This window comes from Phoxinus phoxinus, assembly GCF_949152265.1.
Source record: "Phoxinus phoxinus genome assembly, chromosome: 2".
Classification (NCBI taxonomy): domain Eukaryota; kingdom Metazoa; phylum Chordata; class Actinopteri; order Cypriniformes; family Leuciscidae; genus Phoxinus; species Phoxinus phoxinus.
Genome location: NC_136877.1, coordinates 43546729 through 43572976, shown reverse-complemented (window position 1 = coordinate 43572976; position 26248 = coordinate 43546729). Strand labels below are relative to the sequence as shown.

General features: G+C 36.6%; 1 protein-coding gene across 2 annotated transcripts in view; it reads right to left on the bottom strand.

Annotated features, from left to right (window-relative positions):
* Window positions 1–297: 297 nt before the first annotated feature.
* Window positions 298–26248, bottom strand: part of igf1rb (insulin-like growth factor 1b receptor) — an 84202-nt gene continuing 58251 nt past the window's right edge. For both annotated transcript variants that reach the window (XM_079590650.1, XM_079590651.1), the window contains exons 7-22: window positions 23067–23275; window positions 22839–22965; window positions 22483–22736; window positions 21414–21581; window positions 20816–21020; window positions 16930–17210; window positions 16707–16840; window positions 15382–15547; window positions 15169–15268; window positions 14892–14962; window positions 14558–14787; window positions 14332–14439; window positions 13270–13429; window positions 12101–12230; window positions 7074–7208; window positions 298–1610 (exon numbers count right to left, since the gene is read on the bottom strand). In XM_079590650.1, coding sequence (XP_079446776.1) covers window positions 1142–1610; window positions 7074–7208; window positions 12101–12230; window positions 13270–13429; window positions 14332–14439; window positions 14558–14787; window positions 14892–14962; window positions 15169–15268; window positions 15382–15547; window positions 16707–16840; window positions 16930–17210; window positions 20816–21020; window positions 21414–21581; window positions 22483–22736; window positions 22839–22965; window positions 23067–23275 — 2947 coding nt within the window. In that variant the 3' untranslated portion in view covers window positions 298–1141. The remainder of the gene's footprint in view (window positions 1611–7073; window positions 7209–12100; window positions 12231–13269; window positions 13430–14331; window positions 14440–14557; window positions 14788–14891; window positions 14963–15168; window positions 15269–15381; window positions 15548–16706; window positions 16841–16929; window positions 17211–20815; window positions 21021–21413; window positions 21582–22482; window positions 22737–22838; window positions 22966–23066; window positions 23276–26248) is intronic.

Genomic DNA, 26248 nt, shown 5'->3' with positions numbered 1-26248 from the left:
AATGGACTGTAGTGGAAAGGCAAAGGATTACACCTGAAGAATCTCTTTACAATTTTACAACCACAAAAGAAAAAACAAGAATAAAATAGCAGCTTTTTTCAGCACAGACATATAAATGATCAATCTGAACTGTAAAAAAGGTACAAAAGTGACCGACAAACGACGCACACGCTCTGTGGTCCGAAGTACGACTGAACGACCAAACGAGAGAATTGTTGTGAAGATTTCGAATGCCACAATTTTAAATCTTTTGAGCTTCTTTTTGACCCAATTCCCTTTTTTTTTTCTTTTTTTTTTGCGATGTAATAAAATCTGCTGCATTTGTTCTTCCACTTTCGCAATCATTTCATCCGAAATGCAAAAAACCCAAAGCGAGAAGACTCAGACGAATCAGGGAAATGTCACTCTATTGATTGTGTTTTAAAGTAAAAGATGCTTTGGATCACCAGTGTAAAAAATTATTATTTTTTGCATATTTTGGGGAATTGTACAACAGTATACAATTTGGCAACATAAAAAAGAGATTTGGCAGATTCGTGAATTCCTTCCCTATGTTGCACGGCCAGATGATTCGGAGAGAGTGGAAGCCGAAGATCTCCGTATCTAGATTGGAGTTGGGTCTTACTTCTAAGATGGGCGGAAGAGGAACTCTCACACCTTTCTCTAACCTAGACGCACGTCTTTGCAAACAAAGACGAGAGCAAGCGCTTCGATGTAGGATTCGCTTGGAGATATGCAGAGCGTTTCGTAATAATGCCACCGTACCACCACTGGCTCTGATAGACCTTCAAACCAGTTTTGGAAGTTTAGAAAAGTAACAAAACGTAACAAAAACAGTCAGCCTATCGAGTGCGAGAGTGAAGGTCATGGTTTTTTTCAGTCAGTGATCCAGTCTGCGGAAATAACAAATGAGTTCATGTCAATCAATTCAACGATTCAATCGAAATACACAAAAAACAAAGAAAATTCTAACTTTGTCCGTTGAGGTATGATTGAAAAAATTGATTGCCTGGACTCTCAGTTTATACCGTTTTTTTTCTTTCCTTGTCTCTTTATTTTAATATTTCTTCTCAGGAGACCACACAGTGGCTTGACAGACAGAGACACGTCCATGTTTTCGGGAACGGGGTCGGGCCGCTGATCAGCAAGCCGACGACTGGGGCAGAGGCAAGGCACGCTCGTTCTTACGCCCCCCGTTCATGTGAGCGTAAGGCTGGGACTCGTCAAACGGGCTCCGGAGAACCATGGAGGGCCCGTTTGCCGCCGATGCGGGGAGCGGGTGCTTGTCCGAGGAGCTGGGGGAGGAAGGCGGGGACGACGGGCCGGCCGGAGAGGCGGAGCACTGGGGCGCAGGGGAGCACTGTTGAGGGGAGGCTAAAGAGGGGGCGAGGGGCTGCAGGCTGGAGGACGGCTCCAGAGGAACGTTCTCCATGGTCCCCACGTTCTCCATGTCCAGCTCTTCCGTGTCGGGAGGTTTGTTCTCCTCGCTGTAGAAGAAGCTCGTCTCCTTGAAGCCCTCCTCCAGGTCGTCCTTGAGGCTGCTGATGATCTCCAGGAAGGACGGACGCATTTTGGGGTTGAACTGCCAGCACATGCGCATCAGCTCAAACCTGGAAGAGAACAGACAAGGAGAAGCTAAGCGACATGATCTTCAAGAAAACATCAGAAATGATGACCGGCTGATATTTGGCCATGTTGAGATTACCAGCATCAGATGACATTCAGTCTGATAAACAAAGAGTTGAAGTCAGCACAAAATAAATATTTAAATAATATATGAATGTTTACATTTTTAGGAATTGATATATGACTTTTAGGGAATGTTGTGTTAAAATGCTATTGTTAATTTGTATTGAAAATATTTCTAATAATTTCACCTTATACTTTGTGTTGTTTAAAAAAATAAATTTCCAATTTAAAATGTATATATTATTATATATAGAGATGCCCCTTTAAAAAAAATTACCATTGTAAATATTAAATGTAATGTGAGTGTGTATATATAATGTTATGTATATATATATATATATAATATATACACAATATAATACTGTGATGTTTTAAAAAATAGCATCTTATGCTCAACAAGGCTCCATTTATTTGATTACAATGACAGTAATATTTGTATTATGTGAAAATGTATTTTATTTGAAAACTTTTATTGTGAAATATTAATACAATGTAAAATAACTGTTTTCTATTTAAACATATTTTAAAATTTAATTTATTCCTGTGATGGTAAAGCTGAATTTTCAGCATCATTACTCCAGTCTTCAGTGTCACATGATCCTTCAGAAATCAAGAAACTTTTATTATTATTATCAATGTTGAAAACAGTTATGTAAAAAAACTAAAAACAATCAGGATTCTATATTTAAATAAAGTATTAATTATTCATTTGTGTGAATTTTAAAACGATAATAACATTTATATTATATACACACACACACCAAAGGTTACATTGCAGAAATTTTTCAGACAATGCTAAATTGCATGGATAAAACGCAACCATATTTACATACATTCATAAAGCATTACTAAACATTGTACTATTTAACATGATTGTCATAAAATCACTCACAAACATCTTGTTTATACCGTCCACGCCTACTTTGCGCAGCTCTGAACAACAGGTGGCAGTGTGTGTGTGTGTGACGAATCAGTACCATAAACATGCATGCTATCAGCGGTTACGTCCTAAACACAGCTGCAGTGAGCTCATGGTGAATGCTGTGACCTCTTTACTACACAGCAAACACAGAACTGTGATGAAATCACACTGCAAAGCTGGAGAGAGCTGTAAAGGAGGCCCGAGAGCGCCAGCGAGGGGTTACGGAGAGAGAGAGAAAAACGAAATAAGACTACGATCTCGCTGACACTTGAGCATTCCAGTTCACCATTTTAATTACACACAAACAGACTAAGAATACCAGAGGAGTCTGCTGATTTTTTTTTTTTTTTTAAATACTCGGATCCCTGTGCCAGCTCACACACTAGTGGAGTAACACACACCATTAGTCTTACAAACACCAGCGCCGGCTACACACCCACACACAGCTAGCGCAAACATCAGCTGACAGTTACAAATACCCGTGCACCACATACACAAACATTCACACCAGCATATCCAAGTGCGGTATTTTCACCGTTACACACACACACACACACACACACACACACACACACACACACACGCACACACGGCTCTCCAGCTGTGAGACAGAGGGATTGGACTCACTGCCCTCAGTCTCCAGCTTGTTTTTCCTGCATAGCACTAAATGAAGTTTCCATTGATGGGGAGGTTCAGTCGGCTTTCAGCACCTCCAGTGTTAAAATTGCTATAGGAACTAGACTAAAGCCTGCAGTAACCTTAGAAAGTCTGAATGTTTTAGGGCCGACAAAAAAATATGGATTTTTTCCCCCTAGAGATATGATGAAAAATTGTATTCAAAATGCAAGTGAGAAGATCTTAGAATTGTGTTTAATGCATTCATGTTGGTTTCACACCTTTTGGAAATAAATACAAAACATCAAATTTAAATAATCAATCAATCTATCCATCCATCCATCCATCCATCCATCCGTGTGCGTATTTTGTTAAATTACATGTTGTTAAAAGGCAAAATTGAGTAACCATAAAGCAAAAAGTAGTTATTTTTATCTTTACTTTCAAAACAATTTCAAACATTTTCAAGGTAAATATGATTCATTTTTGAATCATGAATATCATTTAGTTTTCTTAAGGTTATGCAATTTGACCTGACTAACTTAAAGGTAGGGTAGGTCAGAATTGTCTAAAAAAAACTTTTATTCAAATTTGTTTAAACTGTCTTTATATACCAATGCATAATTAAAATGCAAGTACTCTGAAATAGAGAGTATAAAAATCGAGTGACTCTAGACCGTTTAATCTTCAATAAACACAGCTCATTAATTCCATTCACTCCCACCTAAAAACGGGTGCGCGACTGCGCGCACGTGGGCAGAGCCAGTAATAACGGCGGTAGTCATGGCGACGGAGAGTGACAGTCGCGCAAGCCAATCCTGTGATTCGTCCCGAATGGAAATAATGAGCTGTGTTTAATGAAGATTAAACGGTCTAGAGTCACTCGATTTTTATACTCTTTTTATCAGAGTACTTACATTTTAATTATGCATTGATATATATAGAACGTTTAATCAAATTTGGTAAAAAGTTTTTATATAAATCCTACCTACCCTACCTTTAAGCTTTTAATATTTATTTATTGATTTTTAATGGCTGACCTTGCTATTACAGCGGTCTTAATATATAATTTATTATATAATGAATATTTATAAATTATATACAAATACATATAATTATATAACATATATGATATCATTATTTAATGATTAATATTATTTAAAATATCCAGACAGCTGCTCCAAACCTTTTACTTTTCTCAGATCCCACAAAAATATCAAAATTAATTCAATTCATTCACTTCAACAAAACGTAAAAAAAAAACCAGTAAGAATAATAGTAAAGATTTCAGGTAACTGTTTGTTTTGCATTAGCATTAATTTTAGGAAATATTGCTGCGCTGATATATTTTATGAAAGCACTGAAATTCATAATTCAGTCTGTTTTTGTTCCATAGAATTAATACACAAAATAGCTGGCCATGTTGTGAGTAAAATATCAATGACCTTTTCAAGGCATAAGTCAACATTTTACTTCAGTGAGAAACGGGATATTAGCAACTAGAAATAACATAAGGAAGGACTTGATTTCATAAGTACATCAGAAATAGATTGTAAAAGTGCACGTGCCAAAAAGGAAACAGGCGGAAGGTAGAGAGGGATTGAAAAATGAGGTCTTGGTGATGTAAGCCGAAAAAGAAAATCCTTTCGGAGGCGGAGCAAGCTCTTTTGATAACACTTTACTTAAAGCCTGTACTGTATATATAATGCATTAGAAAAGTATTTTTAATGCATTCATTATTACTGCTTGTGATGCACCTTATAATGCATTGTATGGTCTGATGAATAATTGTAACCACCGTAATACATTATTAAGCTTATCTATTCACTGAACACACTGAAAGTAAAATGCATTAAAACACATAACCAATTTCAGATGTAACAAGGAATCTGCAAATATTAAAATGCATTAACATACACCATAAACACTTTTATAATGCATTATAAAGAAGGGCTTTAATTAATTAAGTAAAGTGTTACCATTCTTTTATTTTGATGAATGGTTACAAAGTAGTACAGAATCAACATTTAGTACAGTCCAAATGTTTTCCCAGAAGGAGGCAGTGGCTTTTGCTTTTTTGTGGCAATTTTATTAACGATATCACATCGGCTGCATGAGCACCATCGCTCAAAGCCTTTGTTCCAATCGCTACACTGCACATAATTTCCACTTTTAATCTAATCGCTGGACTTCCTTTGAGGTTTAACTTGGGTGACCGTTGTCACTGTTAGAAGCATGTACCAGCCTGAAAGCCTCCCACATGCCCTCCTCCTCCACTCCTGTTCTGGCAGCTTTAAAGACCCCTTCATCCTTCCCGGCACTTCTCTGAAAAAGTGTTAAAAGGTGCCAAACGTCGGCCAACCACAACAAAGACCCTAAACCAGACCGCCTCGAGATGAAAACGAGGCACAGGCCAACGCAAACTATTGTGCACTTCCCGTCAATGGACAGTGGACTGAGAAAATGCAGTTTCTCCCGAAACAACACATCATTTGTTCATTTGTTTCACCAATAAGCATGGCTTGTGAAGACTCCTTTTTATTTAATTTCTTTAAAAAAAAAAAAAAAAAATCTAAAAGGCCTGTGCAACATAATATTTTAATATTTTTTTTCATAAATATTATATATATTTTATATAAATAATATATATATAAAAAAAAAAAAAAAAAAAAAAAAAAATATATATATATATATATATATATATATATATATATATATATTAATTATATACCGGTATATTAAATCTGAAAAACATCAACATTTTAATTAAATATATTTAAATTAGAATTGAACATATTTTATATATATATATACACACAATATATATTTATATATACACTATATATCTTTTTTTCTAATGCATTCATATATCTTTTTTTAAATGAATAAATATTTAGAAGTGCATACAGTATATAGATATAACATTTAAATTTAAATATATACAAGGCTGAAAAAAAATATTTTATATAGCTATATCACCCTAATTTAACAGATTAATTTGGTCATTTATTAGATTAAAAACACAAAGCTGTGGCCGACCAAAAAAATATTGGGTGTTAAATGGCCAAATGGGAACGTAAGCCATCTCTGACATCCAAAACTAGCTTTCCATTGTTTGTACCACTTTCTTCCCAAAACACACATCTATCTACCAACTTTCCTGATATAACGTTCTATTATTAAAAATGTGGCATCCTTGTATTGCTCCGAGTGCTCGTATTTCACTGCCAGCTCTCACACTTTAGATAAAACACGGACTTGAAGCCAGACGCAACCTCACTCAAACCACGCCAAAGAAAACCCAGAGCTTGGAGGCTCTCATAGATAAACAAATGATACTTAAATTTAGCGCACAGCGTCCACGGGAAGAGCATTAGACTTGGCAGTTTTAAAATCCAAAACAAATAATAGCCGAAGTCAAAAACTGTTTGTTAAACACCATTGATTCTCAAGATAATCTAGATTTTTATGTCAATTTTTGTTTTCAGCTTTGTGACATTACCACCTGAATCATCCAGTAGGTGGCAGACTTTCTACTTTTTAAAAGGATTGTTCACCCAAAATTGAAAATTCATCATCATCATCATCTATTTACCATCATGTCCTTCCAAACCAATATGAAAATGTTGAATTTTGGTCTGTTTCTCACATAAAACTATAATCTAGATTAAAAAGACTTGGAATATAGTGTAAGAGTATTATGGATCACTTTGTTTTTGGAGCTTGAAATCCTCTGATTACTCTGCTTAAAAAACAGCATCAAGCTTTTTTACAATATTCTGTTCCATTGAAGTCAAATGAACGCATAAAGTGAGTGAAAGATGATGAATTGAATGAAGTGACTTACAGCATATCAGGGCAGTTGTCTGGTTTGTCTAGTAGTCCTCCCTCCATGACAAACCGCAGAACCTGCTCATTGGACATGCCCTGATAGGGCTGCTCGGCCAGGGTGGCTATTTCCCACAACACCACCCCAAAGGACCTGCAAGAAGAGAACACACGAGAACAGTTAGAATAGATCTAAATTGATAGTTTCAGTTTACATAAATTCCCATTATCGGTCAATGTTTAAAGGTACACCCAACAATTCTAAAATTCTGTCAGTAATTACTGACCCTCATGTCTTTCCAAACCCGTAAGCCTTTCATTCATCTTCGGAACACAAATGAAGACATTTTTGATGATATAAACGTTCATCAGCTCACATATCAGTTGTGGTAAATATACACACCGATGTTGGCTTGACGTGCAAGAACCAATGAGGTTTGTTCTCGTGTTACGCAGCACGTTTGAGTTTCTGTTTATGTTCGCTTATCAACGTTTATATGTGAATAAAAGACTAAATTCAATCTGTTCATCATATAAAGGGATTGAGTCTCTTCAGAAAATTTGGACTAAACCACTCAATTTATTAGTTTTACGACCTCTTTGACATTTTTGAAGCGTCAGGGCTGTTACACGATTAATCGCATCCAAAATCAAAGTTTGTGTTTACATAATAAATGTGTGTGTACTGTGTATAATTATTTTATATATTTAAATACACACACATGCTTGTATATATTTAAGAAATATTTGCATGTATATACTGTATATAGATTTATATATCATTTATATTACCGGTATATATAAATTATAAAAAAAAATTCTTAAATATATACATGAACGTGTGTGTATTTATATATACAAAATAATTTTACACAGTACACACACATTTATTATGTAAACACAAACTTTTATTTTAGATGCGATTAATCTTTTAACAGCCCTACGTCAAAGTGATAGTTGTGTAGCTGTCAATAGAGGGACAGAAAGCTCTCAGATTTCATCAAAAAGAACTTCATTTGTGAAGATCTTCAATTTCTATAGCATGAAAAAATAACTGCTTTAAATTTGATCTGTAAAATCATTGTACATTAACAGATAGACGTATCGTATATTGTCGACCAGTAGAATAAAACAAGCATATTTATTTCACAGAGACCAAACTACACCAAGTATTTGTAGTATGAAAAAGTGAAGCACATTTAAACAGTATACATGATGCCTTTGCACCACATTTTTGTTTGTAACTTGGCAACTGTGAACCATAGTAGATCACATATCTTCAGTTAGAGCAGGTGATCTCGAACGAGCACAAACACAACATAAGAATGCGTAGATCACGAAGTCACATGACATGCTGCTTGGCTAAAGCTATATGGCTTGCAGTGTTTTCCAATCAATGGATACTGGATCTCCGGTGTGGTGGGTGGGTATGGACGATGTGTAGAGACCAATCGCACACTGTTTCCCAGCTAGAGCACATTAATTGGTTTGATTGCTCAGATTGACAGGTCTTAATTTACCATGCGCAACAGAATAGAAGCGCACAGCTAAAACAGTGCTGGAAGATCATCACTCATAAAACCAAGATCTTCACTTGTTTTGTACTTTTATTGTGGGGTTTACATGTTAGTAGTTCTTATGTTCAGTACAATCACTTGTTTGGAGGGTCTTTTGGTGGCCTGACTTCGTCATACTCATATTCTAGGCAGTTATTAAACTTCCCGACCAAAAAATGTTGTGGGCGGGGTTCAGGCTGGCACCCAGGTTAGTCTTTTAGTTAATTATGTTTCAAAATAACCGGCTAGCCTTCCTAATCCATTGGCTTGACATATATTTAAAATACGTAACTACCTTGCGCTCACTTCATTTTCACTCATTTGTCTGTTGGCGTTTTGCGCCTGAGACACACACTCCTCAAAACTACGCACTCTAATTATGACCATCAATACGTTTTATCGATTAAATTCTTAACAACAATTAATCGATCATTTAGCATAATAGCGAAGAAAGCGTTCGTTCAAGCGCCTTACAGTTACTGAGTTTCTGTTTAATATCGGAGTAAGTTCAGTTGAAAGCTGCTCGCTCGTAAAAATAACTTTATTTTTACTGAGAATGTGAGATATGCATGTTGTACTTACCTAAAACTTTCAAATGGGAGCAAGTTGTCATTATAATGAGTCTGCCGCTCTGACAAATGATATAATATAATGTGGTCTGTTGATAATAAAGCTACTAAGCACATAACAAAAATACCTTCAGTCGTGCTTCACTCGAGTAATCTTTCTTTTGGTTCTTCTTATTCTTATTATTTTTCTATATAAGGGTTGTGCATCTAAATTAGATACAAAAGTGCTACAAAGCTTGCAACAAATAAATATAGGCTCTGCTCCAAAAACCGAATGAGCTGCTTTGTGGTTTACAACTGCATAAATATTGGAAATGCTTTACATTAGGCAGCAACTCATAAAACACAACTATTGAATGAAATAATACATTTTAATTGCACGGCACAATTTGCATCAATACTTCACAGCACTGAACAAAATGTTCCTTTGTAATCCACGTTTCTCTCGCGCCGTCCACCATATTGGATTTATGCATTCTGGTGTTGTCTTTTGCACAAAGCACAGATGTGACTACACACTATAGCATTATCACCAGGCTTGACTAACACTGACTGCGATAGAGCTGACGTTAACATGTTGCGAAGCACATTTAAATATTGAGTGAGATGTTTTTATTTTATTTCACACTTAATGAACTAGTGTCTCGGGCTGAAGCAGGGAAACACCCTGGATGGATGGAAATAAAAATAAAAATAAAAAAAAGGATCTTTTTTTTTTTTATTGTGCTCATTGTAATGCATATGCAATGCAAGGAAACGTGATGCTGCATCCCAATTTGGCTAAAGCAGAGTATATTACAAGATTTAGAACAGAGGTTTATTTACCCAATAAGCAGAGGGAACTATAAGTAAGCCATTTTTAGGTTTAAAGGTGAACTATGCAGGGTTTTTACCTTAACTGAACAGCTTCGGAGTAATTGGAATGGTTATATTACTTTTTTCGGGTTAAATGGTGGTCGTCTCTTACCCCCCATCGCCTGTGAGCGGAAAAACCATCCTTGCAACTTTGGGCCGGCGAGCCGCCGGATGCGGCGTCAGGAAGTATCGTGTGATATCAGGTCTCGCGATGTAACGAATTGCTTTACGGCAAAAAAATTATTATTATCATTATTGCGCTCCCTCACGCTGTTCGAACCCGAATGAAGAAGACGTTGTAAAGAATGTCCCGTCTGCTTTGATGTCGTTGATCTACTAGCCTCTGGTATCTGAGAGTCGGCAACAAGTTTTTCGACAGTGTTGTCAAATATCTATTCTGAAGCTGTAGGGGGAGCTCTATAGAGAAACCAGCGAGCAAAAAGCGAGAATACAGCAAAGAAATTCCCGAAACTGCATAGCCCTGCTTTAATGCTCACCTAATGGACAATGGACGATATAACAATGTCCAGAAAATCTGTCTGAAATTATTCATTATTTTAAAATGAGTCATTATTCATTATTTTACACTTCCGTTTGGTGTCGTAAAAATGATCTCTTTTCACATTTATTTTTATTTTTTTTAGAAGTGGAAGTAGTTATAATTTGGTACTTCTTTAGCGGTGAAGGTGAATGGGAGACAACAACCGATGTATTTGCATTTGTTCTAAAAGCAAAAACAAAAAATCAGCAATAGCATCTCCACGACTTTCCAAAAGAGTGAAAAAGTATATAGAGAGATTGATTCCAGAAGTCAGAAGAAAGAATGATGTCAAATTTGATTAGAAACACCACTTTGCAATAAGGTTTCATTAGTTAAACTAAGTTAATGCATTAACTAACATGAACTAACAATGAATACATTTTTTAATCTTTGTTCATGTTAGTTAATAAAAATACAGTCATTCATTGTTTGTACATTTTAGTTCACACACAGTGCATTAACTAATGTAAACAAATAAAACCTTTTATTTTAATGTATTAGTAAATGTTGAAATTAACATTCATTTAGATTAATTAGTGCTGAAGAAGTATTTTTCATTCTTAATTCATGTTAACTAAAGTAGTGAATTAATGAAACCTTATTTTAAAGTGTTACCAAAAACCTTACTAGATTAGCAATGTTGATAAGTGAGGAAGCGCGCCACCAGAGTCCGTGAAAAAGGTCCATTGCACACGTAACCTTTAAGATACAGCCACTATATTCTAATTATGATCTTAACCACTGCCGCAGAATATGTTTCAACTGGTAAAGTTGTGATTACTGGCGAAACACTACTCCACTCCTATGTCTGATCCTTGTGTAAAGTTTACCAGACAGACATCCATTATCATCAAGGCCTGACGGTGACCCTGGTCAGACACGAAAGGTGAACTGTTAGGGCAGACTCCTCAAACACCTGGAAGGAAACTCGAGAACATCGTAATTAAGTTCAAACCTCTTCCAGAAAAGGGAGTGCTTGATTCTGATCCTTAACAAAAGATTTAAGTGTGAACCTCCCAGCGAGTCCAAAGAGCTACTTATCATGACATGGGAGGACGAATCGACTAAAGATTCCTTGAGGCTCAGGAATGCCACACATATCAGCCGCAGCTGTTGCAGTTTCCGGAAAAGCGCGGTCTAGACTCCCCGAGGTTTTCTTTGAAAGTTTGTCAAATGAGACTAGCATATGAGGGAAATGTTTCTAGCTCATATGAGGGCTGATGAGGCTTGATTGCCAGCTTCATTTGAAATATATGGAAAGATGTTTCTCCTCATTGCCTACCGCATTAACGTATGCGCTATGTAATGGAAAATGTGTGTTGACCCGCGCGAGTGCGGTTTCCATTTCTCGTTTAGCTAGCGGAGGAACTGTAATGGACACAGATGTCGTTCCACAGCTACGGTGACTAGACTGATGCACCCCCGCTATATTGTGCACTGTACGTCTCAGTTGATTTCTCGATGTGTTTTTAACATCATATAAACATGCACACACTGATTCTCTGTAGAATACATGAAAGCTTACCAGACATCAGACATTGTGGTAAATACTCCATCTTTGAGGGACTCGGGGGACATCCAGCGCACAGGCAGCAGTCCCTTGCCTCCTTTTCTGTAGTAATCCGTCTCATAAATGTCCCGCGTCATGCCAAAGTCTACAGATTGAGGATAAATGAAGTGAAATTACTAAGGTTCTATAGTTTTCCTTGAGATTTAGCCAAACAAAATGAAGAACATTTACAGCATTTTCAGGAACTCATTATTTATTCATTATGGAATTTAAAAAAAACTGGCGATTCAGGGATACTCATACTACAACTAAAATAAATATTTTTCATGCTACAAATGAATATATAGGCATAATGAATGCAATATAGCAATGTAACGGAAATAAAATGGAAAGTATGAATAAATCTGTTGTAATGTTTGCCATTATTTTAATTTTTTTTAGAGCTACAGTACGTTATAGTTAAGTAATACAAATCATAAAGTAGCTATGTAATGGAAGTAGCAACAGATCCTATGGCAGGTATTGCAACGGATTATCAAAAATAATAAAAATGTAGGGCAGGGACTTAATTCAATAGGTTGTTGACCTAGAACATTGAAACAGATCTGAATACAGATCCGAGTTTGCAGTCGACTGAAAGAAAGGGGCGGAGTTTAAGCAGATGCAATATTACCCAAAGATTGAGTTTGTAATTTTATCAAAAAATTATAAGGTGAATTTTTTTGTTGTTGTAAAAACTGGAACATATATTGGATGAATTATTTACAGTCAAATCAATAACATGTATTTATAAAATAGACTTCCATTTCATGCCAACTTTAAAATAACGAAAACAATTAAACATTAAAAACATATTAAATATCTGGATTATTTAGTTAATTTTGTTATGAAACAATGAGCAATAGTGTAAATGTCAAAAGGTGTTAAATCTGAAGTGTAATTTGCCAATGCAATATTTTTCAATTTAATAACTGTGAAATGATCAATATTTATTGTGAAATGCCCCTAGCTTAAGATCATTTAAATATGCTAAAACCCTCTCAGAGAAGCGGTCTCAAAATTAATGTTGCTACTAAAACATAATAAAGCTAAATGAAAAAATCCACATTTTAAAAAGTCTTAAATAGTATTATTGCACATAGTTGAGAAAAGCAAATAAAAAAAATTCTCATTTCATCACATACCACCAATTTTGACTGCAAAATCCTCAGCCACCATGCAATTCCTTGCTGCCAAGTCTCTGTGAACAAACTTGTTGGCGTTGAGGTAAGCCATGCCATCCGCTATCTCTCCTGCCATCTGAATCATCTTCTTCAATGGTGGCAAAGGCAAGCTGGAGATGTTCTGAGGAAGCACGAGGAAGAGGAGAATGACACTGAAGCTATGTTCCAAAACCCAGTGAGTCTTATGCATTTCATGCTGAAACTTATGGATCATGCAAATCAGTCTCAGCCTCAGACTGTTGGCTGAACGTCTGATGCATAAGCAACACAAAATAGGGAACACTTCAAAGTCGTCATCTGATTGGTTGAATTCTACAGGATTTCAGGTAGATTTGTGTCGCATTCTTTAACGTTCAAGAACGTTATCTCATTCTTCTTCCCTCATGGAAGAAGAATGCAGTCGTGTTTACAACTGTGACAATGAGCACTTTTCAGGATAAACTAAACGCTGGATTTTCAAAAAATATGTGAAGTATTGCAGTCAACAAGCACAATGTTCTTGAATGAATCGTTTATTTGATGCACGGTCTGCTATCGTAGGAACATTGACTACATTTTCACGGTCATAATCATGACGCAAAACAAAACGAAGTGTGATAGGTAGCTTTATATGTCGGTCACATGTCCTCTTGGGCGATCCTTGGCCGATGAATGAGTGTGTGCAGAATTGCTGCCTGCGCACTCTCGGGGTTATATTTTTCATTAGGGATGCAGCCTTAGAAGGTAAGGTAAGCTAAGGTTTGGGAACAGAGGTCGAGAAACTGAATTGGAGGGGCTTAAAGACTAGAGGCTGCATACCAGGAGCGCACTGCAGTGAGCAGTCCATTTAGGGAAAGAAATTTGTGAATGGAAGATTAATTTTGATTAATGGAAATCGCTCAATTACGCATCACAATTCCACCACAATTCCAGATGGCGGCCTTTAACTTGCTGGAATTCAGAACGGATCGGAAAGAAAATCAGTCTGATTAGCCAAATATTTGATCAGCGATGTGAAGATGTCTCGCGCGCGCCTGTATTCACCTCAGCGGATCGAAGCGAGCGTAGGTAACTCTTCAGATCTCCTCGTGTCATCAGCTCCATGATCACCAGGGTGGGCTGACCCTGCGAGACCACACCCAGTAGACGCACCTAAACCAATCACAAAAGACACCACAGGGTCCCAAGTCAACATTATTCAACAGTTTTAAGGCTACTATACACCAATACTGCGAGTATTCGATGAGATTTGACGAGTTCTTTGACTAACCACATGGTGACAATTGAACTCTTTCATCACAGATGCTTCATTGAGGAACTCAATGCGTTCATGCAAGGTAGCCGTTTCATTGACGGTTTTGATGGCCACCCTGGTTTCCGGTTCATCTTTGACCACACCTTTCGCGATGCCCTCATACACCATACCAAAAGATCCTTGTCCGAGCTCTCGGCACATGGTGATTTTCTCTCGCTCCACTTCCCATTCATCCGGCACATACACTGCAAGCATAAATTACAATAGAAGTTAAGTCACAAATTTACTGCATATTTATTTACAAAAACTGTTAACGTGGAGTCGATCCTGCCCTTGATTGAACACTCACTCTCTGCTGCGCTGAAGTACTCTGGGTTAACGGATGCGTAAAGGACTCCATTTCCAAGCCTGTCACTGTTTCTGTGGAATCCAGAAAGCACTTATTTAGCAAAGACAGCACTCAGCATGTGATAGAGAACAAGTGGAAAACATTTCTATATAAGCACTTTTTGTATATGTATTACAGAATCTGGAATTCTCAGATAGGTACATTTCATCCAGAGGGGCCTATGTTGTTAAAATCAATTATGAGAACTTGAAGAGTATATATGTGTTAAAACTGATACCGTTTCTTCTTCACCAAGATGAAAGCCATTGCAGCGAAGGCGGCGAAAATCAGGATGATCGGGATAATCATGAAGTACAGGAGGTGTTCATAATGTTGTTCTTGAGTGCGCAAGAAAAAAAAAAGAGTCAAAACTCAATATCGTGTCAAACTTTTTTTTTTTTTATTCTCATACTTTTGGGATGGAAAGTGATGAAAATAATGGTAAACCTACGTTCAACTTGAATCACATAGAAAGCTATGGGTTGAGTCCACGACCCGTTTCCGGCGAGAGACGTAGCCCGCACACGGGCAGAATAGTTCCCAGGTCCCAAATTGGAGAGTTTTACCCCTTTGTGCTCCCTGTAGTGTTGACGGGATACACACTCATGCTTCTCAGACTGAAAAAAGGAAAAAAGAAAAGAAAAAAAACAACAACACATAAATCAATAGTTGATAAATTACTTAACAATTATTGCAAAAATGCAGGGGGGGAAACCCCTAGCTGGGTCGGTGATATGGTGCCAATTTTTTGTATGCAGGTTTATTCATTTATTTAAGTACATTTATTATAAATATATTGTTAAATATATATTTTTTTAAATAAAAATGTTAAATACATATTTTTTTTTAAATTATCAAATATTATTCAGTAACTATAATAATTAAACTCCATGTGGGAGGCTGATAGGCATGATGTGCAAATTTTTGATCAGTATCATGACTGTCTAAATACTTAGATACTGATGTTGATCAATCCTCACATAAAAATATTGATACTCATTTCATCCCCAGAAATTGAGAGAAAAGCCACTTAAAGAAATCAGTAGCATTATTGTTGAGTCTGGTTTTCATTCATACTACTTAAAAAAAGATGCCACATAACCATAAAAAAAGATGCCACTAAGATTGAATGTGGAAAAAATATCATACATTTTATAGTTAGGTGTGATTAATTGTGATTGATTACAGAAATATGTCAGATTAATTAGTTATTTTTTTGTAATCAATTAACAGCATATTGTTATACAATATATATATATATATATATATATATATATATATATATATATATATATTTTTTTTTTTTTTTTTCAGTTGAATTTGGGTAACCCACTTGAAAGATTTGTTGTGCTGAGCTATTTCAATTACTTTTGTTTGATTTTTTCGTTGCAAACAACTGAAAGTATGTACATTTTGCCAATAAACCTGATTTGCAATGGGGTTGAATAATTTAAATTACAGCTACATATATATATATATGTATATGGTGGGGCATTACATCAGCAATATCAACAATGCGGTAAAATGTAACTGATTATAAGGCTAAATAAAAAAAATTGCTTTTAAAAAATATTTATAATAATAATGTGCCAAACTACTACTAATTTAAGTAATTTAAGTACTAAAGTTTGTTTCAAAATATTATTGACATTTTTTGGAAGACTTGAATGTTATAGCACTTGACATTTTTGAGTCAATAAATCAAAATGTTGTTGATTTTATAAAACCTTGCTTAATCACATGACACTGATTTGGTGGTTAAAATGCAACAGGCACCTCTGTCCCAAGCCGAAACTGAATCTCATACAGCAGGATCAGGCCGTTGGGTTTATGCGGTTCAGGCCACTTCAGGAACACCGAATCCTCCAGACCTTCCCAGGTCACTGAGCCAGGAATGTCATCGGCTCTTTCTACAAGAAAACGAAGAAACCAAGTTTGTCATTGATATTTTTGAATACAGTGCTTCACCACCAATCCCATGTCCATGTCCTGATCTCACCTGCCGGTTTGGTGCGGGAAAAGACAAAGGCGGCCGCGCTGCAGTGTCGAACCTCTTCGTTGCAGGCGTGCACGTCGATGCGGTAAACGGTAAAGGGCTCCAGGCCACTGATGTCAGCCGTTCGCTCCTTCACCTTCCTCTCCAGAAAAGAAAATACCCGTCTAGGCGGCTGATCATCTGAGAAGTTTCCTTCAGTCAGGTTCCAGTTTCCCGACAGCAGAGCGTGGATGGAAGTTGCATTGGCCACGCCAAACAGATCTCGCTTTCGCCTGTCGGGAGGTCTGGAACCAGAAAGATAAGATATATTGAAGGAAACATAGTAAAACTTCAAACGCAACTTCTGGTGGTGTAGAAACTGATATATTTACAACTTTTATAGAAATGTTCATTTATTTTTTAAAAAAGTATCTGCACAATCGAGCTCTGTTAACACCTCTGTTTTTTCATATACAATAAAATGTGCTATTTGAGCTGTAAAGTTGTCCAAATTCATAAAGAAATGTGTCCACACATGAAATGTTTAAGTTTTGTGGTTATACTTTTTGAAACCGTATATTTTTAATATTAATTACAGTGTAATGACTTCACAGACTTCCTATGTAAGTGCATTTACATGTACAGTATCTGTATGTAATGTATGTGTGTGTTATTTGTTTTGCAAACTGCAAATATGTATGTATTTATTTAATGAATATTATAATTAATCTACTCTGTATAGTATATCTGTGTTAAAAAATATATTTTTTATACAAGATAAAAATTTAAGGTAGAGGAAAAAAAAAGCACAAAGTTAACTTGCACACAATAAAAAGCACATAGTATAAAATCCATTTCCATTTATACATAATCACCACTCAGAATGAATATTGGTTTTAATTATTTTTCAGCATCTCTCCTTACATTATAAAAGCCTTTTCTGGTCAACATTTGATGATTATAACTAAATTAGAAAAAACAGTTATTGAACCTACAATAAAGCAATGACTGAATTAGTTGATTAGTAGATTACTAGTAAATTTTTCTGTGCTTATTGACACTTCAAGAGACGCTTTATCCTCAATACTGAGACCATTTTTAACCCCATTTGTGAACGTGTGTGGTAACAACCACATGAGCAAGTTACTCTCGTCCATGCCAAAGCAATCACGTTTTCTGTCCTCAGATGATCTGGCAACGACTCCATCCCCGCTGAATCCTTTCACACACACACACCACAGCTGGTCTCCATTCCTCGGCCTGCTAACACTCACACACTGGAGCAGTTTGTCACTCAACTCTCTACAAGTTGCAAGTCCTTCCTCTGCCTGCTAGAAACACACATCCTCACACCACAGATGGGTTGAGTTTGACTGAGAGCATGTGGCCAGAGAGACGTGATATGAAGCTATACATCTCTGTCTGTGTCTGATGCGCACACACTGGATATTCTGGCCCAAGCCCCATCTCGTCTAATCGCTGGCCTATTGTCCGTTGCATAATGCAATCTGTCAGTGAGTTTTTTTTAGTGACAAAAAATAATGTTAAAAAAATATTTATTTTTAAATAAACGCTGTTCTTTTCAAATTTCTATTCATCAAAGAAGCCTGGAAAAAAAATCCATCACTGTATTCACAGAAATATTAAGCAGCACAACTGTTTTCAACATTGATAATAAGAAATCATCAAATCAGCGTATTAGAATGATTTCTGAAGGATCATGTGACACTGAAGAAATGATGCTGAAAATTCAGCTTTGCCGTCACAAGAATAAATTCTATTTTAAAATATATTCAAATTAAAAAAACGTAACTCCATCCATTAATTAACAACACATTTAATTGATATGTACCATTGAAATATTTTGGTGTATTAATATTTAGCGCTCAATTAATATTGTTTGGCTCGAGGTCATGGCGCAAAGGACCCTAGGTTGAAATTACATCCGAACCATCCCTTTAATGATGGAATGGATATTATGCAAAAGCCACTTATTTTTTATTGTCTCAGGCATAAAATATCAAATCCCAAAAAAATAAAAATCCACATAGTTTGAGGTATCAAATAAAACCCCTAAACCTTAATATGACCACACACCTTTTTAGTAAGTACCACCAAAAATAGTAAGAGTAGTATATTAGTTAGTATGCCATTCTGAACATTCCCCATCTCTAAACCAGCGACTTTCCCTCGTAATCCCGGTCCCTTCTGTTCCCACATGCCCCTGAAACAGCTTTTTCATTCTCTCTCAATCTTCTTTCTGTAGCTCCCTCCGTGCAGAGCGGCATTCATTGATCTGTGTGCTCTCCGGCTGGAGGGGAACTTCCCTTTATTTCATTGGTATTCCAGATGGAATTACTGAGCATTTCCTGGCAGCGGAGCGGTTTTAGGGGGGGGGGAATGGCAAACTGAATGGATATGATTTCCTCTCCTCCTCGTTCCCCCTTCCTCTGGCTCTCTCCAAATCCTGAACTTCGAGGGAACTCGAGGCACTTCCCTCAATATCTCGGTTTTCAATAAAAACAGGTTGTGCTGGCCCGGGTACAGACATACTTCTCAGCTGCCTGACATAGTTCTGGCACCGTTGCTTTTTCGTCGACAGCCAAGCAATGACAAACACGCAGAGAAAAAAAAAGAAAAAGGAAAAAAAAAAGCGGATCAGACAGAGCAGGATAATCCAGCCCTGAATCACGCAGGTCAGGATGGAGAATCAATGCCATTTTGATGTCCTGCATCGCCTGAAACTCGAATTCAAAAATACATTGATTTCAATACAAGTCTGCTCAGGTATACAGCGATTTTGGCACGCTCGGCAGGACACATGCGCCGCCCAGCCCGATGATGGATGATAATAGGATACAGATGTCGGTCCTCATTTTAGCACAGAACACTTAATGCGTTACACCTTTGAGATCAGAGAGAAAACGAGGCTTACATACTCATTTACATTTGCTTTGCATGGTCTCCCGTGTTATTTGGATCCAGACCCAAGAGCCCGTACCACACAATTACCAACACCAGCGCCGGAGGGAAACAATTACTAAGGGAACGCTGAAAATGTTCCAAAACAACCTCTCAGACGAGAAACAAAGAGCCATTACAAATGCTAACATCCAGAGACATCAACAGTCCCTTTCAATCTTCATCTTCGAGATCACAAAAGGTTAACATGGATTTATTTACTATTAAAGGTTTTAATTTGAAGTTAAATGGATGTTTTGTACTGGCTGACGCATCAAAACTTGAACGAGGATGAGGTCGCGTGTTTTTCAAGGCTTCAACTCTGACATTAACTTTAAAGTTCTTGCCAATTAAAGTATTAGTTAATGTTTATGTCATTCCAAATAAGTAGCATGAGAAATACAAATAGAGACTCTTTTTAATCCTTTTCTGTGAAAATACAGTTTATAGCTAAATAAAAGTACCATAAAAGTGGTATTTTATGGTCAGTAAGATTTTTGTTTATTCAACAAGGACACATTAAATTGATCAAAAGTGACATTTACATTAGAGGTTGACCGGTACGGCGATTATGATACTAAGTTGGAAATTCTGGCCGATAATCAGTTAAGAAAACTCAAAAGAAAATTACTGAAATTATTAGAAAAATGAATTAGAATTAAATATTTTGAAATTCAATTATTGAAATAAATAACTATAAAAAAATAAATAAAAATACATTTTTAGATATTTAATTGACTCTCCCCCCTCCTTTTATTTTATTTTAGAGAATTTATATATTTACTGTAATGTCAGATGAAAACAGATATTTTAAATTGTATTAATGATATATGTTTTTTATGACATAAATGCTGACTTGGTGAGCATTCAAGACTTCTTTCAAAAACATTTGAAGTACTATTTCTGTAGAAAGTAACAATCACATTTGAGATCAAACTCCTGGGTTTACCTGGGGGTGAATATGGCATTATGAAGGAAATTCTCAAAGGCTTTGCGGTAGTAGATATCGTCCTCGACTTTCTTCAGATCCTCCTCTGATTTAGGGCATGGACAACAGGGGACTTTGTCCCTCCCCCCTGCTTCAGGATTGGTGGGTTTGGTGTCTTCGGTTTCTGTCAAACCCGTGGCTGAAATCCTGACGGGGATCTTCAGTTCTGTCAGGAAACAACATAAACATGGTTACATTTTTCCTGCAGTGATCTGGTTTCACTTCAATATGCTCAAAATGTAAATTATGAAAGCGCCACAGAAAAGCAAGAAAGAAAACAAATTAAATTAAAGTATGAGTAATAGTAGGCTTAGAGAGCAGCGCTAACAATATACAGACAGAGTTGAATGGTTTGAATATGCTGCACGTTATTGTATTATGACAAAGCTTCATACATTTTGGAGAGTTTTCAAATAGAATTTGATCTAGTTACCCTAGATGCGCCGACACGGGATGCTTCAGATGTTCTCAATAATATGTTTATCGGTTTCATGGTTAAAAGTTTGAATTGCTGTTGGGGAAAATGGTGCTCAGTTTGAGTGTGTAATTCAGACCAGACCTTTGGAGCAGTAGTTGTGCTGGTAGAGCTCATGGTCCTCGCCCTGCTGCTTCCAGCGGAGCAGGTAGTAGGTGTTGTTTCCATTGGGGGCCACAGGTGGAGACCACCGCACCACCAGCTTTGATGAAGAGTTAGAGTACGCACGGATGTCTACAGGCATTGAGGGTGCTGGGAAAACAAATAAAAAAATTATTTAGCACACAAATGTTGACTTCAGAGTAAATCCCCTTGGTGCAACCCATGGAAAGTCATGAATCATCACTTCTGGGGGTTGAGCGCATAACCATTGAGTTACTAGATTTTAAACCACTAAGACTTTTAAACAATTTAAAGTCTTTACTTTAATAATTTAATACAATGAATCAAATTAAAGTTTAACTGCTTCATAGCAGAGAGAGATTGAAATATACGTCTTTTATAGTATTTGCAAGTCTATTAACATATTTTTCACTTGTTTTAAGTAAAAAAAATATATAATTCTGATAATGCAAACAAGTAACAAAACATGGCAATAGAACAAGACAAAGTTATTTCCAGATTTCCACAATATACTTCCCCCAGTTTTTACACTCATAAAACCACAGATCTATATTTGTATCTTCAACATTAATTTTAGCGAATCATACCAAAATAATGAAATTAAGCCAAAATGTCACATTCCAACTAATAATAATCAAAACGTCAGAGCAAACCCCCTTACTTAAATCAAAACAAATCAAAATGAGAGATTTGTGGCTTCGCTTGTATTCTACGTCTGTTAGATCTGAGCCTAAAAGCTAGTGTGCTCCTAAAGGCTGTGACACACCAAGTCGACTAGCAGCGACAAAAGCCGGTTTGTGTTGTTGCCTCGTGTCGGCTGAATCTGGGCCAAAAAGCTGCACTTGAATACACCAAAAAGATTTAGACTTCCAACTAGCATGTGCGTTCTGCAAGAAACTTGCCGTTACAAAAAGAGAAATAACACTAGGAAGAATAATACTGGTTAAGATAAGGGTTAAGGGTACTGGTTCGTGTGAAAAAAAAAATGACTTCAATTAAATTCGTGATAGACCTGAATCTAGTTCATTACCTGATGGTTTAGTCCAAACATACACCACTTCAGTCTTCGCCCCAAGATGCAGTCTGTCCTTGTCCCTGTCCTTGTCCTCCACAACTAACGTTACAGCTTTAACAAAGATGGCATACTGAGTCCAGGGCTTCAGCATGGACAGGGTAACACCCGGATTTTGGGTTTGGTCCTCCGGTAAGTCCACGTCAACCATGTTCCAGCTGTCTGATCCGCAACCGTCCTGACCATCAAACTCTGTAATGTTCTGGAAAGGCCTGAGAGAGAACATGACGTATATTTACAAAACTGCTTATACATTTGAACGGTATTGAGAAAGGCTGCTCAAAACATCTGAATAAAATGTCCACAAGACTTACGTATCTTTGTAGTATACAATAAAACTGACGAGGTCTCTGGAATCGGGTGGTCGATAAAGTTCCCACGTCAACTCGATTCTATTACTCCTCGTGCTATTCGATAAGAACTTGAGAATTTTACTCCCACCTGAGGAAAAAAAACGAATTTACACATAAAAATGGAACTTGAATATGCATATAGAGTCTAAATGCATTTAAAATTCTAATTTGAGAAGAAATAATATTTACAGCTTGCACGGTGTCCATTGTTGCGGAAATCTCCTTCCAAAAACTTCTCCTTAATTCCGGTTTTCGCCCACATTTTGTGGATCTCGGACATGCAGAGCTTGGGGTTCAGGCGGAAGTACAGTTTTCCAGCAGTTACTGTGAGATTGTGCTGGGACCAGTCCCACAGAATTTGGAGATGCTGGTTATCCAAAGCAGCAAAGGCATACGTGCTGAAGACAACATAACAATAACAACGAATAAGTGACAAAACAGATAAAACAATAAGATATGCTTCATCTGGATACAGTACGCTACCTACACACTGTACAGTTTTGGGAGTGCAGGACATTTAAAGGGTTAGTTCACCCTCAAGTTGTCCCAAACCTTTTTTTTTTTTTTTTTGCTAATCAAAACGGTTTGATTAGCTTTCTTTAAAATATTAGAACATTTAAAATAAATAAAAGAAGAAAGAAACTCATACAGGTTTGAAACCTGTTTGTCAAGTGATGACAGAATTTTCATTTTTGGGTGAACTATCCCTTTAAATGCAGGACTAATGTTGTGTGTGCCCAAAACTTGATTGATATAGTGACAATCATAGCTACACTTTTTATCAACATGCAGCAATAACAAGAAAAATATCAACAATTTGATTTTAGTAATTTTCAACTAAACAGTATTAGTGACTGGAGGCGTATTATCATCTGACAACAGAGATGCTAAATTAAGATGGTTCTTTCAGGGTTTCCACATTTTTTTTACTAATGCATTTTAATAGCCTAGTTGACGCCAGACCCTTCTCAGTTGTAGCTGAGAGTGGGTCTGGGGAAGGTTCATTCACAGCCCATATCCAAAGGGGTGTCGCTCAAATGCCTCTGGGCACAATTGGATAGACCTAAAACCAATCAGAGCGATTGTCATCGCGTAAACGTTTGGGATTGGTGCCTCAACTTGGAAAAATTGGAAATGGGCTCGAATGGCCAGACGGACTTGCAGAGCAAATCTCAAATTTGCCGGAAGTTCGTAAGGGTTTTCCCAAGCTAGCATTTTAATGAAATTTCCACGGTTTTCCAAGACATTCTAAATTATTGCTCAGCTTTCAAATGTTTTATAGACTAGAAAGTGCTGTGTGTAAATTCCATCTCTATTAAACTATTAGCTTTTAAAATTTTCAATAGGATAGTTCATGCAAAAATCAGTCACCATTTAACTCAAGTTTCAAACCAGATTTTTATTTTGGGGCCTTTAAAAAAAAAAAAAAAAAAAAACTTTATATAGATTGTACTTGATCAAAGCAATTTCTAGTCTTTGAAATATTTTAGAGCTGAGCTATAGAAACAGATTACATTTTATATAACTAGAAAAATTGAATTTTACTTATCATTTTTTAAAGATTATTTTTCATTACTTTTCCAGACCTAAAAATAACAATTTCCAAATTCCCTGATATTTCCAGTTTTTCCATTATCGTTAGAAATAAAAAAATCCCCAAAATTAAAAAACATTTATATGATTTAATTTAACTTACGAAACATTTTAGAGCGGAGCACTAGAAACAGATTGAAAAACTATTTTATTTTTTACTAAAGAGGTTTTTAGATTATTTCATGGCTTTTCCAGAACTAGAAATCACAATATCCTATGAAACAGTGCGTTTTCTCTGGACTGAAACAGTTTACTCATTAACCACAAGGTTGGTGTATAAAACTATGGTAGCAAGAGACAAAATGTTGTCAAAACTTGTGAATTATTAGTCAATACACATACCTCTGTCTTTTCATTAACAACTAGTCTGGTTATGCACACACTATATAGATTTAAAGAAAAATGCAGACATTACTACCTGAAGCATTGAGGAGTGAATTCAGATGATCGTCACTCCTATAAACACCCAAACTCTGTGTGTATGTTGCTGCAGGGCCTTGTGGCCATTCCTTCACAGGACATAAGCTGATGATTCACCAGAATTGACGTAAATGATCATAAAAGATAAACAGCTTCAGTAAAAGCTGCGTTTGGAATGTAAGCACTTCATGTGCATTAAAAGCAAGTGTTTGCCTTGACCCTACAGCACACTTGAAAGCTTTAGTCTTTATGGTTATATTTATTAGTCAAGTCAATATAATACAAACGCTCTATTTGCTGCATTTATCAAACAGGTATAGTACTGTTCTGACGTTTGTTTGATGACGCATGTTTAAGGGAATGTTAAAAGGAACAGACTTATAAATGTTAAATGTGGATGGAGGGCTTGTTTGTTTGTTTTTGTCTCTAAAAAGCGTTCCCAGAGCTCAATTTAGTCTTTCGTAACAACTTTGCACAGAGAGATTTTTGATGTTCTGAAAATGGGATAACAGTAAACAAACAGGGATTGAATTAAATTACACATTTCTTCTATGACGCACGGGACCCATTCAGTCTAATTCCGTTAATTCCGTATGGAACCCTTATAAACCAACAACGCCTAACTCCTGCTTTTGAATGTCAAATGTTTGATAACTTTTTATTTTTAAAATGACGATGTATCGTTGCACCGAGTAGCCCCACCCACCATAAAATCTCATTGGTCCACTATCCTACCATCATTACTATTCAGTAAATACTATATATCTTCTGATTGGCTGTGATTTGCCCCATTTTGAGCAGTTTTGCATTAAAGAGGTACAATACGGCTGGCAAAACGGGCTTTCAATAAAACTTGTCTGGCTATACAGTAAAAAGGTGAAAAGAAAAATTAAATCAGTGCAACCTGACTATAGAAAACTGTTGCTGTCCAAGGCCACTCCCACCAGTCTGCCATGGATACACTTGACCAGAGTCAAATACTGTCTAGCTTTAATAGGAAACTTCTTAGCAAGCTCTTAGTCATAATGGTGTTGACTTGTATTGTTCCCAGAGGTCCAAGAATTTAAAGAGTAAACGATTAGTGGGACTGAGTGACTTTCGGAGGATCCAGTGCGTTGTAACGGTGGCTAAAGGCGGCAAAGAATCGTAAATGTAGAGAGAGAACGCCCGCCGCAAAGTAAAAACTGAACAACTTCTGTGTTTGTAGTCAACATTTCAAACTGAATGACCATGGACAGTGTTTTAGTCCAAACGGAGGGAAAAAAACTGAAAGAAACTGCCATTCAGTCAGTTCCGCCTTTTCTTTCGAAGCAAAATGACGTCACGTACAGGTAAGAAAGCTGTTGGCTTAGTGTTTA